We start from the raw sequence: 15,123 nt of genomic DNA, 5'->3' as shown, positions 1-15,123 counted from the left end.
GGTGGGTGTGGGGGGGGGGGGTTAGCGTGCACATTAGGCAGCAATTTGTCCCTTTGAGAATAGATATTTTATGAAAATGCTGCGAAAGAATCTTTAACCACAAGAAGGACGCTTCGATGGAAAGGCACGGATCAATTTGCGGGCATCTGCAGTTGTTTTGTACTGCCATCTGGCGGGCTCCTCAAACACAACACATACGAATACGTCATAGCAAGAGTACCGAGCCACTAAAGTGACATTGAGTAAAAAAAAAAAAAAAGAAATACGTTTCTCGTTAGGACAAGAAAGTTTCTAATCCTAACTAGAAACGTTCTCGTCCTGACGAGAAACTTTCTTGTTCGATGAGAAACTATGATCCTCCTTTTATCATATTTTAATTGGTTGATGACACTATTTGGTCTAGTCCCTGTTTTGAGGGAAGGATGTAAATCGTCCTCCGCTGCCATTGTCTCACTGCACTGGAAGCAGGTTGAAAATAGACTAGCGTTCACAGGAAGCGAGTTCACGCAGGAAAATAAGATAGCGCTCGCTGGAAAGTACGTTTCCCATTTGGACAAGATACACGTTTCTCTCTTTTTTCCCACCCCATGTCACTTTCGAGACTCCGTACAATAGCTTCCAGTGCGCTATGGCTCATGGGTCTTGAGTTTTACATGTGTCCTACATGACAAAAAATATAATGATAATAATAAAAGTCATAATATATTGTTAAATGACACGGACTCCGATCTTCATAAGGACAATAACTTTTGTTACAGCTCTTGGGACGTGTCTTGATAAACTGTGTAGATGTGCATAACGTTTTTCTTCTTTCTTCTTTCTACCCACAACTTTGCTGCTGTAGACTGTAAATTTCCGCAGTGTGGGACAAATAAAGGATATCTTATCTCATAATATTTTCTAAGCACAGTATCCTGCTTATTGATTTCATGAGGTGCTTTTGTCACATAAGCAGTAAAGTTTTCAATAATTTACAATTAACCAATTGTAACATATCATTTAAAAGGACCACCACGAAGCTGTCGTTCTGACGCTGACGTTGAACCAGTGACGTCAGTGGCGGATATGGCAATTCCGAGGCTATCCTATGTTATATATAACTTTTCCAAATGAAAACATTGACTTAAAACAAATAATGTATGTATGTTCTTCTATCTATGCCACGGAGAACAATTTAATGCACTGACACAAAATGACATAGACTACATAATTAACTTTTTTGTTTGGTGGTGTGCCGTGAGATTTTTTTGAGGGGGGCGTGAGTGACAGAAATGGTTGCATTTCTTTAAAAAGATTTCATCTTTGGTTCCGACGTTGACATTAAACCAGTGACGTCAGTCGTGGATAATAGCAATTCCGAGTCTCTCTTGAAGGGGTCACTGAACTGCTACGTCACACATTTGGAATAAGAGGGCCGGTCTATTGAGCGTTTCCGGAGGAGGTGGATAATCCCAATCTCCTAATACGACCACAAAGGTATTGCCTCCGACCCGGCACAAGGGAACCAGCGACCGCTTCTCAGGATCAAATGCAAATTAATATTTAAATTATTGGAAATCCGGATTCTAGTCGAGATGCTATTTTGTGTCCCTAGGTGTCTTCATTGTGTAAAATAGGGGGGGGGGGGACGTCAGTCCAAATAATGTGACAGCTGTCGTTGCGTACGTGACGTTTTTTGGGGGAAGGAACTGCCATTTGTTTTGCGTATCGGCTCAATGGCGAGCCTTTATTTCGCCCTTACTTTGATCGTGGTGACGTTTTGGAGGGCCGACGGCGAGCCCCGAAGTCTGTCTTTTTCTCCCGTCTCGCCGACGAACGCGACGTCTGCGGCCTCGGGATCCGTCAGCCTCCGACACGATGACGGCGGCGGCGGCCACCACAACAACGACACCCACGCGGGCGTCGGTTCGCCAACCTCGTCCATCATGACGCACCTGCCCACGCTGAAAGTCATCGTCATTCTCACCTGCGTGGTGACCGGCGCTCTCATCACCTGCCTGCTCTTCAAAGTGGTCAGGTAGGGAGGGCGGGGCGGGGGGGCACGTTGGGTCTAGTTGGGTCTACAGTATTGGGACAGATTTCGCCATGGTTTGCCAACTTTCTTTCTCGAGCACATTTCATACTCACAAGGCAACTCAATGTGCTTCACACGTCTAAAAGCACGACATGTAAAAAACAGTTCACCACATTTCAAAGACAAAGTGGACACATTTTTAAAGGCATGAATAAACAAAACATTTCAAGTCAAAGCAAAGGGAAGACATTAAAAGCGTCTTTCAAATTTGTGAAGCCCCATTTGCCCCCCCCACCCCCCAAGCGTCGAATGTAATATTCTAAAATATATTATTGTATGTTATTTTCTCATCTTTCCTATGTATAAATCAAGCCCTCCTTTAGAGCCAGGAGAGAAAATATCCAGACGGTGTTCATGTGTTGTCTTTTTTCTGAAATTACTAAATGGTCATAGAGTAAAAAATGACAGTCTCAGGAATTATTGGGGGGGGGGGAGACATTCACTCCTTTGGCAGCCCTCCCATGCTTGTAGTGCAAAGATTTAGAATATTAATGTTCATCTTGAAAGAGTGAGAATTTGAACAGTTGATCTCCTGAGCTAGAGAAAGTGCACGCACTCAAAATCCTTTTAAGAGAATTCTTATCTAACCAGAGAATCGTTTTAATGCATTCAAAGGACACCGATATGAACATACTGTAAATCGACATTTTTAATATTGTTTCTTACGTCTGTGATAAAATGTGTCACTCTCCGCTTCACGGTGACAAATTGGCCTGATAAATCTCCTCTCATGAATGTAAATCGAAATACATTTGTGTTTCTCCACATAGTTTTAATCCTAACAAGCGCAAAGTAGTTTAGGAGAATATTTATAAAGAATGATTCATTTGACACCTGGGACTGAAGAGTTGTGTTTGTGTCAGGCCTCATTTGGCTCAATTGGGAGCATGTGATTGTGTTGACTTCATGTGATGTTTGGGAATTGCGGAGCCTGAGTCGAAAAACCTCTTTCGTCAAGCGCTGCTGCTCTAAAATGAATCCTTTGAAACGCCGTCGCATGTTTTGGGCCAGTTTACAAACACGGATGCCTTGCAGTTGTGTGGGGCTCACAGAATGGGTGGTTGCATCCATATCATGTTTGTGGTAATTGTGAGAAGAAAAAAAAAAAAACTTGAATTTGCATCTCAGTCCAGTGAAAGGAGAATGATTTGATCTGTCATGTGGATTGTTTTGAACTTTGTTTTCCTTACGTCCTTCATCTCCTCACCAAAGTCAGGGAAAGGACCATCAAAGGTGTCTTCCTTTGCTTCGATATAAGAAATTCAGGGCGGGGATCAAATAATGATTTCATTTGCTGTCAGTCAAAAATGTTAAACCATTTAAAATAGTGTCTTTAATGCGGTGATCATGACTCGTTTTTTTGTTTTTTTGACAGATCTGGGCGAAGAATCAGGAAAACCCGAAAGTATGACATCATCACGACCCCCGCTGAGCGAGTTGAGATGGCCCCCCTCAATGACGAAAATGATGACGAGGACGACTCCACTTTGTTTGACGTCAATTACAGGTTTGCCCTTGAAAACGGAACTCTGAAGTTTCGCGACATCAGGCCATCTGTTGAAAAAGCCACTTTTCTTTTTTCTTTGCATACAGATCGGAGTACTATCTTGCGTATATTAAATATTGGCAGTGGGCGGGGGACACCCTGAGCCGATTGCCAGGAGGCCACTCATAGACTAACCACCATTCACACTCATACCACGCGACTATTTCGAGTGTCCCATTAACCTGCTGTGCACATTTTGGGAATGCGGGAGGAAAGCGGAGTACCCGGAGAAAACCCGTGCAGGCACGGGGAAAACATGCAAACGCCACACGGAGTCTGGCCCAACAAATCATTGGGGCCAACTTCCGCACCAGAGCCGAAGCCAATTTCACAGAAGAGCGGCTTTGAGCCTTGATACTTTGAAGTCCGGCGCCAAGTTGCCTCATTTTGACGGTCAGACCGCGACCTCGTTTGCCTTTTGTGCTCCAAAAAGTGCCCTTCGTGGACTGTTTTGAAGCAAACAGAAAAAAAGTGAAGCTCTCTTAGGTCCACGCTGACAAACTACGCTTGTAAAACAAAAGAAAAAAAAGCCACGGAGATCCGACGGTGACGTCATGCTTCCCCCCTTCCGTCCTATTGTTCCTTCGCGTTCCTCAAGGGAAGATCCGGCGTCCTGTTTGGCTGCCCTTCCTGCACTTTGCTTTTCGCGGGGCCTCGATTGAGATCCTTTTCTGCTTTCTTACAGGTGAGTTTGTCAGGCCTTGACGTTTCCATCAACCTCGTTTGCTTTTGGATCAACCTACGCGGCGTCTCGTCTTTCTGTCCCCCAACGGCTCCGGCCGGCGACTTGTTGAATCGTCTCACATCACTTCACGCGGAAGGAACGATGTTGTTGTCGATCTGCATTTGCCGTGCGCGTGCGCCGTGGACTCCGTCACGTCCGCGGTCCAGAGCCACGCGTCAAAGCGCACGGCACCATCAACGCTATTTTGACTCAACTTGCATCCCAAATCTGTCTGCTAAGCCGTCTTTAGTGCACATCAGGGGAAGCCGCTACATTTGTCACGATACGTGTGAACTCATTTGCTGCTAATTCCGCCGTAGCTTACCGATTGGAAGAACACTCGTCTGTAGTTGGCTCGTTTTTTTTTTGTTTTTGTTTTTTTTTTGTGGCAGACTGTGGAGCACTTCCACAATTGACATCCTTTTTTCATCAACGGATTGGGGAAGATTTTACTTAATAATTCAGACTGTAAAGTTTAATTTAATATGTTATATTATGACCCTTGGAGCATAAGTGCCCAAGTAATTTTTAACTTCCTGTCACAATCTCAATTTAAAAAATGACCAATGTGCTTTCAAAGATTTTTGTTTTCTTCATGTCTGTAGATTTTTCAGTTATCCCATTCATAGTAATAATGTGATGATCTAGAATCGAGGCAACTGGGTTATTGTATGTTCTATATATATTTTTTGGGGGTGGGGGGGGTTTAAAAAGTTAGAATACAATTTAGGCCACAATGCGACGACACAAGCGATCCGTTTTCTTAATCTGCATACAGACAGAGTTCAAGTCAAAGGAAAGGCTTCAAACATGACAATGCGCTTCGAATCCGATATTTGCTTCGCTTCAGTGAATTCGTTTCCCCAAATTATTTCTCAAAGTAATATCAATGGAATAACCCCCCCCACCCAAAAATAAAAAATCTAAGCAATGTGAAACACGGCTTCTTTTCTGAAATAATATCAAGTGCAAAGATTCTAAATAATCAAGCACCACTCCAACAAGATCATTTGAATAAGTGACCTTCTGTTGTCTATTATTCACATTCGTGCAAAAAAGTTTGTGTTCGATTCCTCTGTTTGGTTCTTTGTGAAACCAACCGTTGTTCAACTGAAAATGCATCATCGCTGATTGTCCATTTGTGACGATACAAACAAGGCTGCAGGGTGGAATGTCAGACAAAGTTCAGAAAACACATTTTATGTCGTCTGGTGGGGCTTGTCTCATAGTCAAACGTCGATCTGAAATCACAGCAAATGTGACGCGGTTTTGGCCAACTGTGCTGTCTCTTAAAAAAAAGTTCAAGCGATGAATCGCATCTGGGATTTAATTTGAGCAGCATCTTCTGCTAACCTGGGTGAGCTATTTGAAAAGTGGAGCCAATTTTGCAGCGGCTTCCCTGAACGGTTTGCAAACGTGGCCTCCTTTGTTTCCTTTTGTGAAATAAAACCACCTTTTCCAGTTTCTCTCGTTTTAGGATTGTTTTTTTTTTACCCCGCATGACAAAAATACATTCATGTTGTCGTCAGTGAACACGGCTCTGTCCTGTAGTCAAAGATCCCCCATTGAAGCTTCAGGCAAAGCATGCAAACGTTCATCGTGTTGGCCGGAATGACGTCACGCCAAGCGAAAGAGAAAACGGCGTCGAGGCGAGGCTGGCGGTCAGTGTCAGGAAAATGAGCTTCAATCTGTTTTCCACAATGCCAGTCATTTCCTCCAGACCGCCAACATCTGCCGCGCAACTTTTACGTCTAATCTCAACTTCGTGGTTTGTGCCGCGACAATCGCGTCACACGCTTTTGGATCTCTTGAGGATCCACGTGAGCGGAAGGGGAACCTGAACGGCCTCTTTGATCATTTGATGCGGCCCCTGGAAGAATAAAGGTTCTCTGTCCTGAACATGAGTTGCCTTCTAGAAAAGAAAAAAAAAGCTAAATGGTATTGACACAAAAAAGTGTTTTAGTTAAATAACAGAAGCTTGGAAGCTCATTTTGAAATCATAGAAAAGTTTACATCATTAATTTGCACATTCAGATTCTTTTTTTTGTTTTGTTTGTTTGTTTGGAAGTTTTAGGCAGGCAAGGTAAACATCGAACCTTTTAACCAGGAACCCCTTTTATCGCTTAAAAAAAAGTGTTCGGCCCACACTGAAATGATGACGTGAGAATAAAGTCAATGTGATAACGTTTCAATATTCCGACTTCCTTCTAATATCCTGCTTGTAGCAAACGCGGGCTGTGTGGACAGCGGCGACACACCCTGACATTGTTAATTGCGGAAGCTCAATGAAAATACTTCATTCCGCTCCCCGGGGTGATGCAGCACATTTGTGAAAGGAGGGCTCTGTTTTGAAAAGTTCACCATTTAGTCAGAGATGGCAGTGGAAAGGACCGCTTGCAAGATTTCTATTCTGCTTTTAGTGCTGCCATCTGGTGGCAAACTGTAAACTGCAGGAGAAATATGGTTGGAAACTCATCACTTCAATCAATGTCTGCATCGCTCATCTTCTCCACCCTTAGTTCTGAAGACAGCGGGGCCTTGAGATTCGAGTGACCTGACTGACGAGTTTGGATTCACCGGATGCAATGAGTTTTGTTATTTTACACACACGTATGAACCTCTCCGCAGTGTAAACATGCCATTTCCTTCAAAGCTACTTCTCGCCCAAAAAAGACCATTCCATATTCCATATAACGTGAAATATTTTCAGTTGGAATGATTCAGTTCCACTTGTATATTTTGAAAAAAAAAACGATTTTCCAATTCAAATCGTTTGTTACACGACGACGAACAAACAATGCAAAACTCAATCGAACCGGCTAAACTGTTTAAGCATGTTGACGGAAATTTATTCTCTCCCCCCAAAAAAACTTAGATTACTGTGGCTTACTGTGCTGATTTTACTGTCTTATCTGAATTATATTGCCCCCAGGTGGCCAAGGTGTGCATATCAGGAGGAGAAGCACAATGTCCATTGAAGTGGAGTAAAAAATGTAGCAAAAACAATGTTTTTTTTTTTTACATTCAGTTTAATTATAATACAGTATGTTTTTAAGAAGGTCTGTATTTTAGAGTGCTAATTGTTTTAAAAAAAATGGGTCGGGTGGGGGTTTCGATTGGGTAAATCACATTCCATTCATTTAAATGGGGGCAGATATGATCGATGAATATTTTGAGGTGCGCAAACAAGAATTTAAACTCTTATCTCAAGGCACTGCTTCGCGGGCTGCTCACTTCACGACAGTCCCGACATACGAGGCAATGAAGCGAATGCAGCCGTGTAAGACGACACGTTCACGAGGCACAAGAAGGTGCGCTCAGTTACCCTGTACTTACGGTTTTCGTTTGTTTCATATTTTGACCCGGGGAATGTTTTTACACAAATAATTGCCAGTTATGACTCGTGCTACAATCCGTTTCCACATTTGTGTTATTTCACCGCTGGAGGAATCGAACAGTGTCGTAAACCAAGGACCGCCTGGACTTCTGTGCAAGGAATTGAGTGAGTCTCACTAGTGGTACGCGGGCTCCCTCTAGCGGTAAAGGAAAAAAACATCACAGCCCAAGGGCAGTCCGTTTGTAATTATAATCTTTAAGAACTGCATATTTATAAAGACGCATTTAGGTATAATTTTGATTGAACTTGTGTATTTTAATTAAATACTTAATTTCCCTATATTTAACCGGAGCTCCTTGTGCATAAAGTTACTGTGGCTTATAATATTTGAATTTATAGGAATTGAACCGGCCTCATTTTTGATGATAAGGGAGGCGACTGAATCCTGGTCAAGGTGGTGCTACTTTTTAAGTTTGAGAAGCATCACGTGTTGGGATGTGTCTTCTTATATCCTTGTTCTATTGTCCCAGTCAAAACGTCTATGTCAATTTAACCTCAAATAAGTTGTATACACACATATAAAACAAAAACAAACCTAAAAAAAGGTGCTGCCGTGAGAGAAGCCTACATGGTCAGACTAGAAAGTATTTCCATGGTAATCTTCCATGAGCTAGTTGTTTCTGCTCTCCTTCGGCAACTCTGGCTGCGCATGGCAATTGCCAGTGTGAAGCCGCAGCGCCCCCTGGTGGTGCAAAGCCCTCAGCGTCCTAAACTCCAGAGGCATGCTGTGCGGGCTGGAGCTGGAGGTGTACTCGTATTTGAGAGTGTCGTAGTAGTGGTACTTGACCGCTTTGCCCGCCGCGTCGTGTGAGAAGGGCCAGAAGCCGTAGAGGTGGATCTCCTCGCAGAAGCGCGTCGCCATGGTGTACATGAGGAGCCCTGTGGTCGGACGCTTGATGTGGACCTTGTTGGTCAGCCAGTAGCTAGAAATAAAGACAGCAGCTTATTAACGGCACCAACTAAGCTCACTGTTTTGGTTGTTGTTGTTGTTTTTTTTTTTAATTAGCCGACACAGAGCATCTCAAAATCTGAATGCCGTGAATGCAGACAGTCCCCTCAAAAAGTATTGGAATGGCCAGGTCAATTCCTGTGTTTTTGGTGTATGCTGAAGGCATTTGGTTTTCTGGTCAAAAGATGAACATGAGACAAGACTTGAGAATTCAATTTCATAGCATTTCTATCCAGATGTGTTGCGCAACAGAGGACAGAGGACCTTTTGTTTGAAGCCGCCCACTTTTCAAGTGAGGAAAAGTCCTGCAGCAGACATGATAAAATGAACTTCAAGTGAATAATAGTTCATATTTGCTGGCATAAATAAGCCTTGCTTGCAATAACTTCAGAGATGAGTCCAAAAGTTCCGGAACAAAGTTTTATGGCCCCATGACACCAAAATGAAGCGCTAGCAAAGTTCCATAAAAGTTGTCGTGTTGTCGAGCGCCATTTTCGTTTGCTGGCGTGCCGTGAGATTCATGAGGATTTATTTGCAGAAGCTAAAAATGCCTTTAAAAAAAAAGTACGTGTTCTTGGTGTCGTGTTTTTTTTTTTTTTTTGTTTCGACCATTCAAAGTCCCTGTAAAGTGAAACAAAACATGATGGTCAGTCCACACATGCGGGTGTCGTTTTTTTCCCAATTATTGACCAAAGCGTGGCTTGTTCTCTTTGACGATGCGACGTTGACGGCTGAACAAACATTCTCGCGAGTCTCCTGAAAATTGACCATTCGGTAGGCGGGAGGATTTCCTGCGATGCCAACCATATGCTAGCTGCACCGTGTTGATGTTTAATGATCCTATTTGGTTTAATCAAGCTCGCCCGGGTTCAGTGAAATACATTTTGGGAAAGAAAAAAATAATCATAAAAATCGCCAAAATCAGAATGGGGTAGCCGCATTGTATCGTTTTCCTCGGGTGATCAAAATTCCAAACAAGTTCTCGGGCAGCAGCTTGCCGTCCGCCGCCCCCACTTGGTTCGGTGACGAGTAGCGCCTTACCCTCTGACGGCATGCAGCAGGCGCAGCGAGGGGAAGGCGGTGCGCACGTCGGCCGCGTGCCGCAGGATGAGGCGCAGGGCCCACTCCACGCGTTCTTCCCCGCCTTTGGCCATGAAGGCCGGGATCCACAGCACGCTGCCGCTCAGGCTCGCGAGGCGCCGCGCGAAGCGCCGCCGCCACTCGTCGTCCACCAGATCCCGGAAAGCTCGCTGCACCACCGAAGGGTTCATGGTCACCAAGTCGGTGCGATGGCCCACGTCGTCAGCGTATTCCTCCACCGGTGCCAGGTTGCACCTTCAAACGAAGCAAAGCAAAGTCGAGATGGACAAGCGTACTCGCTTCCTCCGCTGTCCTCATTCAGTCGCGTGATCGCCAAGCAGCTCGCTGCGGTGCGCGGTGGAGGGCCATTCTGACTGAAGTTCACAGTGTGAAGTCAAATAAACGTTTGGTTTGTCTCCGATTACTAACACGCAACATATCTATGAAAGACTAGTTTTGAAATCGGGGACCAGTAATCATGTTAAATTCGTTTGAAAATGTTTTCTAAAGTTAAATTGATTTTAAAAGAGGGATTTGGAAGCAAAGAAATTCTTGCTCTATCTCAACATTTTTAAAAGTGAAGACCATTTGCATTATTGGTATTGAGCAAGAAACATGACGTTTGATGCCCATCATTTGCTTTGGCGGGGCCACATAGAGTGAAGTGGCGGGCCAGATCTCTCTGGCCCCCGGGCCTTGAGTTTGACACCTGCGCTCTACACGCTCAGCCGACATGGATCCGGCCGCCTGACGCGCACGCCGAGCCGAGACAATTCTCGGGCTCGCTCGAGAAAAACCTCCTCTCTTTTGTTTGCTCTCAGCCAAGCCAACCGTCATTATTATGCCCGGCGTGTCGGCGAGTCATGACCTTGACTCATCAGCATGCCGGAGACAAGAGCAAAGACAGCGTACAGTGGACGGAGACGAAAAGAAATCAAGGAAAAGCAAAAGCTAATCAAAAGGTCGCGGCCCTTCTCCGGCATGCCATCCGTCAGCTGGTCGGGAGTGCTGACGTCCCGCTGTCTTCACGCCAGGTGTTGCCCATGCTGTCACCTTGAGTGGGGGTGGGCCCGGAATAGCAAGCGGGACACTTGTTGTTGGCGTCTGCCATCGCATGAGCACCGCAGACAGATTTATGGCCCTCCATCGACAGGGGAAAAAAAATGGCGCAATCTGCCATTCCCGCGGTGAAAGCCAAGCCGTAATCCGAGGCGGCTGACGGATTCACGTACACACGCAAGTCGCAAGTAAATGAGAACGGGACCCCCGAGAGTGCCCGGCTTCATCTGGGGCGCGCGCCAAAAAAAAAAAAAAAAAAAAAAAAAAAAAGCCAATCTTACATATAACTGTGCTGTTAATTGCGCCCCGTCTGATTATGGTGGCTTTGAATTGAATGGAGAAAAAAAAAAAGCTTCAGCAGCCTCTTTCAAAGTTCCCGGGGAGAAACCACTCCAAACCTGAATTAAAAGTGAGACACGGGCCTCACTTCCCAACGCCAATTCAATTCGGAGGAGACAAAGCGAAAGCCAATTTGCTTTTCCATTTTCATTACGGCCCACTTTAAATTGCACGTGGCCTCACAAGCGAGCCCGAGTGGAAACTTCTGCGCTCGACGCCAATGCGGCGGAACCTCCGACATCAAACACTCCAAAAGTTCTTCAACTTGGAGTCCAAACAAAGTTTGCTGCAAAGAAATTGGCCTCTAAAGCAGCGAAGGATGCATGTGGCCCGAAGCCAGGACTCTGAGGGGCCCAATTTCTTTTTCTCCAATAATTCTTCAAAAAGCACGTTGAAACATTCATTTTACACAAAAATAGGGGGGAAATGGGGGGGGGGATCTCAAATAGGACCAAAAAGTATTAAAAAATCGAAAATAATCTGCAATATGCAAATCTGGTGGTGTCAAACTGTGCCAATGCGTGGGTTTGAGTGTAGTTTTAAGTTTCAATATCACCAAACACCACTAGATGGCAGACATGTCTTCGGTGCGCTTCTGAAATGGCACTCTAAAGTGACTCGGCCCTTTTTTTTTCTTGCAACTTGGAATGATCTGCAGGACAAACATAGTAGTACCTCCATAATACTACAGTTTGGAGTGAGTTGATTTTGTGGCGGAAGAAAAAGCACAAAACGAGTTCTGGCCCGAGTTGAAGCGATACCTGATGACAAAGTCGTGGGAGTCGATCTGGGAGCCGCAGCTGCTGTTGAGCAGGATCCCCGAGTTGCCGACGATGGCGCACAGCCGGTAGTGGCGGTTCTTCAGGGGCGACACGCTTGGCAGAAGGCGGTGGAGATTCTCTGAGATGTTGGTGGTGCTGTGGCGGTCAAAAACATAGTGGACCACGTCTCCGGGTCTCAGCGAGCCCTTCAGGATGGAGATGTCTCGCTCAGGGTCCAGGAATCTTAGCACGTTCTTCCTGCGGGAGGGCGAAAAAAAAAAGACAAATGCCTCAAAACGATACCAGTCGTCGCGTGGTGGATTTTTATTTTTTGGGGAGCTGGGGCTTATTTTATTAGCAATGATTTGACTTCCATCTGTGAGATGGCAGCAGTGAAGTTTACAACTCCACTTCTGATTCCAATTTGACGTTTGGGTGCTTGAATGGATGAACGGCAATTCCGCTCATTGCAGTGAGGAAAGATGATTCGAGATATGTGTGATTCGAGTTTGGCCAACGGACATACGAAACTCAGGTCAAGGTACCGCCGTATGGTGCAAAGAAAATAAAGCGAAAGTGACAGTGAGGAGGCTACCTGATGAGTTTGGAGAGGGTCTTGTTGAAGGTCCAGCCAGACGACGCCAGCTTGCCGCTGCTGTTGTCGCCTGGCTCAAGGTGATTTATCGCAGCCGGTCTCGGCAATGACGTGCTTCCAACGCGTCTGGACGTCTTTCTGCATGCAAACACAAGGCCACATTTGTTGCTTCTTCTTCTTCTTCTTTTTTTTTGAAACTTGAGCACAGTCTGACCTTTTGGGATTGTAAATGGAAAAAATACCAGAAAGTAATTAGAAATGACACCGCTGGTCGCTGTCACTACTGCATGATTTGGTTTGTTCAATTCCATGACTTACACACTTTATGAAAAGAAGCGAGTCAGAATGAGACTTAAATGTCTGGATCCGTGGTGGTTTGAGAGCGGCCCCAGACGACCCCCCTTGTAAACCCCACACTGCTCATAACTGCTTGGAAACCACAAATTAAGAGTACAGTATCCGCATACCCCTGAGTCAAAAACATAATAAAACCTCAATAGGAAAGTAGTCATTGTTGATTGCATTTTTTTTAATCAAATAATCTCTGGGCAATCTATTTATTATTATATACAAGTGTTTGGGCAACAAAGATTATTTGATTTTTGTCTTTAAACGAAAATACAAGCAATTACAAACCTCTTTTTTTCTGCGTGGTTAGGTTGAGGGTAATTAATTCATTTTCTGTAGCGTGGCACCTTGACTTACAAGCACTCCAACCTACAAGTTTTTCGACTTATGAACCATTGCCCGCTTCAAGGTGTTTTTTGCCCCTACCGTGAAGTTTACTGGAATACGAAGCATTAGCTTCATGCTAAACACAATGGAAAACACCTGAGACGGGCTAACAAACCTAGCATCAACGTTTGGTTTGTTTGGTACAAGTAAGCCTCAGATATGATAGATGCATTTCGCTATCCCGTGGTTTATTCCTCTTTATCCTCGTTTGCAAGTCAGCATTAAAAAAAAAGAAAAAGAACGGCCGCATACTCACGGTTTGACACCTATTCGCCTACCGGTAGTTTTTTTGTTGTTTTTTTTAATTTATCGCATTTTTTTCAGGATCTTTTTTTTTTCAATACACTTATAAAAGCCTCATTTATATGTGTTTTAGCTCTTCAAAGTTGCTCAATGCCCTGGCATTTGAGTTTGTAATTTGAGCAACTTGGAAATCACTTCCGGGATCTGCTTGTGAAAGGAGACGTCCGGTATGTCACGTGGACGGTGAATTTGGCCTCTTGGCGGACATCGCAGCTGCCTCCTCCAAATCAAGTGTAAGCAGATCCTCAGTAAGAAGCCCTCGCTGGCTATTCGAGGCTGCCAACCGACGATAACATTGCAGCGGCAACCGGATTCCCATCAGCCCGTCGCCTTTCATTCACATCATAAGCAGGTGCGCCTGCGACGATGATTGCGTGACTGACCTGCGTGGTTTCGGGAAGAGCCGCTTCATCGTTGACTGGCTGCTTTTTCTAGAAGAATAAAACAAGCGTTTTGATTTAATGTCTTGTGCAGCAGCTCCGAGACACAGAAAGAGCCCAAGTGTTGTCTTTTAAGCAGATATTTTCCAACCTCCTCGAAAAAACGTTTCTCTTCCGCACCTTGCCCCTCCCCCCATCCCTCTGTTCGAGTCAAATCAAGAGACGTTCAAAGACCACCTCTGATAAACGTAAATTACTGAGACCTTCAATGACACTTTGACAATCAGTGGAATGCAAAAAAAAGGAGAAAAGCAAGCAAAGAATTCGCAAAAAAATAAATTCCATGGGGGTGTCTGTGACCCCCACGGCAAAGGAATCATTATTTTAACATCGACGTGAACAAAATTCTGAACCAGTCCGGCCTCCCACACTTGGCTGCTAAATAAAGGAATCATCTTCGTGTTGCCACTCCACTCTTGTGGACGCCTTCCTTGTAAGAACGAATGAAGGTGAAAGGCAGGCTTTAAGCAGGTATTTTTAGACCAATCCACCACGGGCCCTTTTGCTGCTGTAATGAGGAGACATGTCACCATAATGGAGGCACATAAATTGAGAGCACTGGCAATGGGGCATAATTGCACGGATGTGCTTTCGGATGTGCATTTACGGGGCCACTTCATTAAGAACGCACAAAAACAGACTAATGAGATCCCCTGTGAGAGCTCCAAATATTAAGATGATACAGTAAATGCCCGCTATTCTGCTGCGAATAGTGGGGATAGTGTTATTAACGCTTTCAATTTTTTTCACACAGCAAGTGCCAAGTATTCATAGTTTAAACTGTCTCCAAATATTAAGATGATACAGTAAATGCCCGCTACTCTGCTGCGAATAGTGGGGATAGTGTTATTACATATTATTCAATTTCTTTTTTATACAGCAAGTGCCAGTATTCATAGTTTAAACTGGAAATAGAGCATTAGCCAAATAGCCTCATTGCCGAAAGCATTTTTAACTTACTGTCACGATATCGATAAAAAATGAGCAAGGTGCTTGCTTTTGTTCCTTTGGTCTTGTTCAGCTCCATCTTAATGGCGCTCTGGCCGGTTAGCCGAGTCGCGCGGAGTTAAAGCGACGCCTCCCGCACTTTTTTTTTTTTTTTTTACGACCTCCATTGTTGT

General features: G+C 44.5%; 2 protein-coding genes across 2 annotated transcripts in view; one reads left to right on the top strand and one right to left on the bottom strand.

Annotated features, from left to right (window-relative positions):
• The first annotated feature begins 1,359 nt into the window (after positions 1 to 1,359).
• On the top strand, positions 1,360 to 5,808 carry fam174b (family with sequence similarity 174 member B). Its single transcript, XM_019873906.1, has 4 exons — positions 1,360 to 2,017; positions 3,450 to 3,581; positions 4,306 to 4,346; positions 4,490 to 5,808. The coding sequence occupies exons 1-3, from the start codon at positions 1,716 to 1,718 to the stop codon at positions 4,307 to 4,309; spliced, it is 438 nt and encodes a 145-aa protein (XP_019729465.1). The 5' UTR covers positions 1,360 to 1,715; the 3' UTR covers positions 4,310 to 4,346; positions 4,490 to 5,808.
• A 1,625-nt stretch (positions 5,809 to 7,433) lies between these two features.
• The window catches only part of st8sia2 (ST8 alpha-N-acetyl-neuraminide alpha-2,8-sialyltransferase 2), a 10,212-nt gene continuing 2,522 nt past the window's right edge, over positions 7,434 to 15,123 (bottom strand). The window contains exons 2-6 of the mRNA XM_019873904.1: positions 13,946 to 13,993; positions 12,525 to 12,662; positions 11,930 to 12,187; positions 9,732 to 10,025; positions 7,434 to 8,664 (exon numbers count right to left, since the gene is read on the bottom strand). Of these exons, the coding sequence (XP_019729463.1) occupies positions 8,352 to 8,664; positions 9,732 to 10,025; positions 11,930 to 12,187; positions 12,525 to 12,662; positions 13,946 to 13,993 (1,051 nt within the window). The 3' untranslated portion in view covers positions 7,434 to 8,351. The remainder of the gene's footprint in view (positions 8,665 to 9,731; positions 10,026 to 11,929; positions 12,188 to 12,524; positions 12,663 to 13,945; positions 13,994 to 15,123) is intronic.

Source organism: Hippocampus comes, unplaced genomic scaffold (genome assembly GCF_001891065.2).
Source record: "Hippocampus comes isolate QL1 unplaced genomic scaffold, H_comes_QL1_v1.1 scaffold298, whole genome shotgun sequence".
Classification (NCBI taxonomy): Eukaryota; Metazoa; Chordata; class Actinopteri; order Syngnathiformes; family Syngnathidae; genus Hippocampus; species Hippocampus comes.
Note: the sequence above shows the minus strand (reverse complement) of the source record. Positions and strands in the feature narration are given on the sequence as shown.

Bases quoted from the DNA above. Each gene is read 5' to 3' on its own strand.
- fam174b (XM_019873906.1), top strand. From the start codon at position 1,716: ATGGCGAGCCTTTATTTCGCCCTTACTTTGATCGTGGTGACGTTTTGG. The intron at 2,018-3,449 runs GTAGGGAGGGCG...TTTTTTTGACAG, and splicing joins CTGCTCTTCAAAGTGGTCAG to ATCTGGGCGAAGAATCAGGA.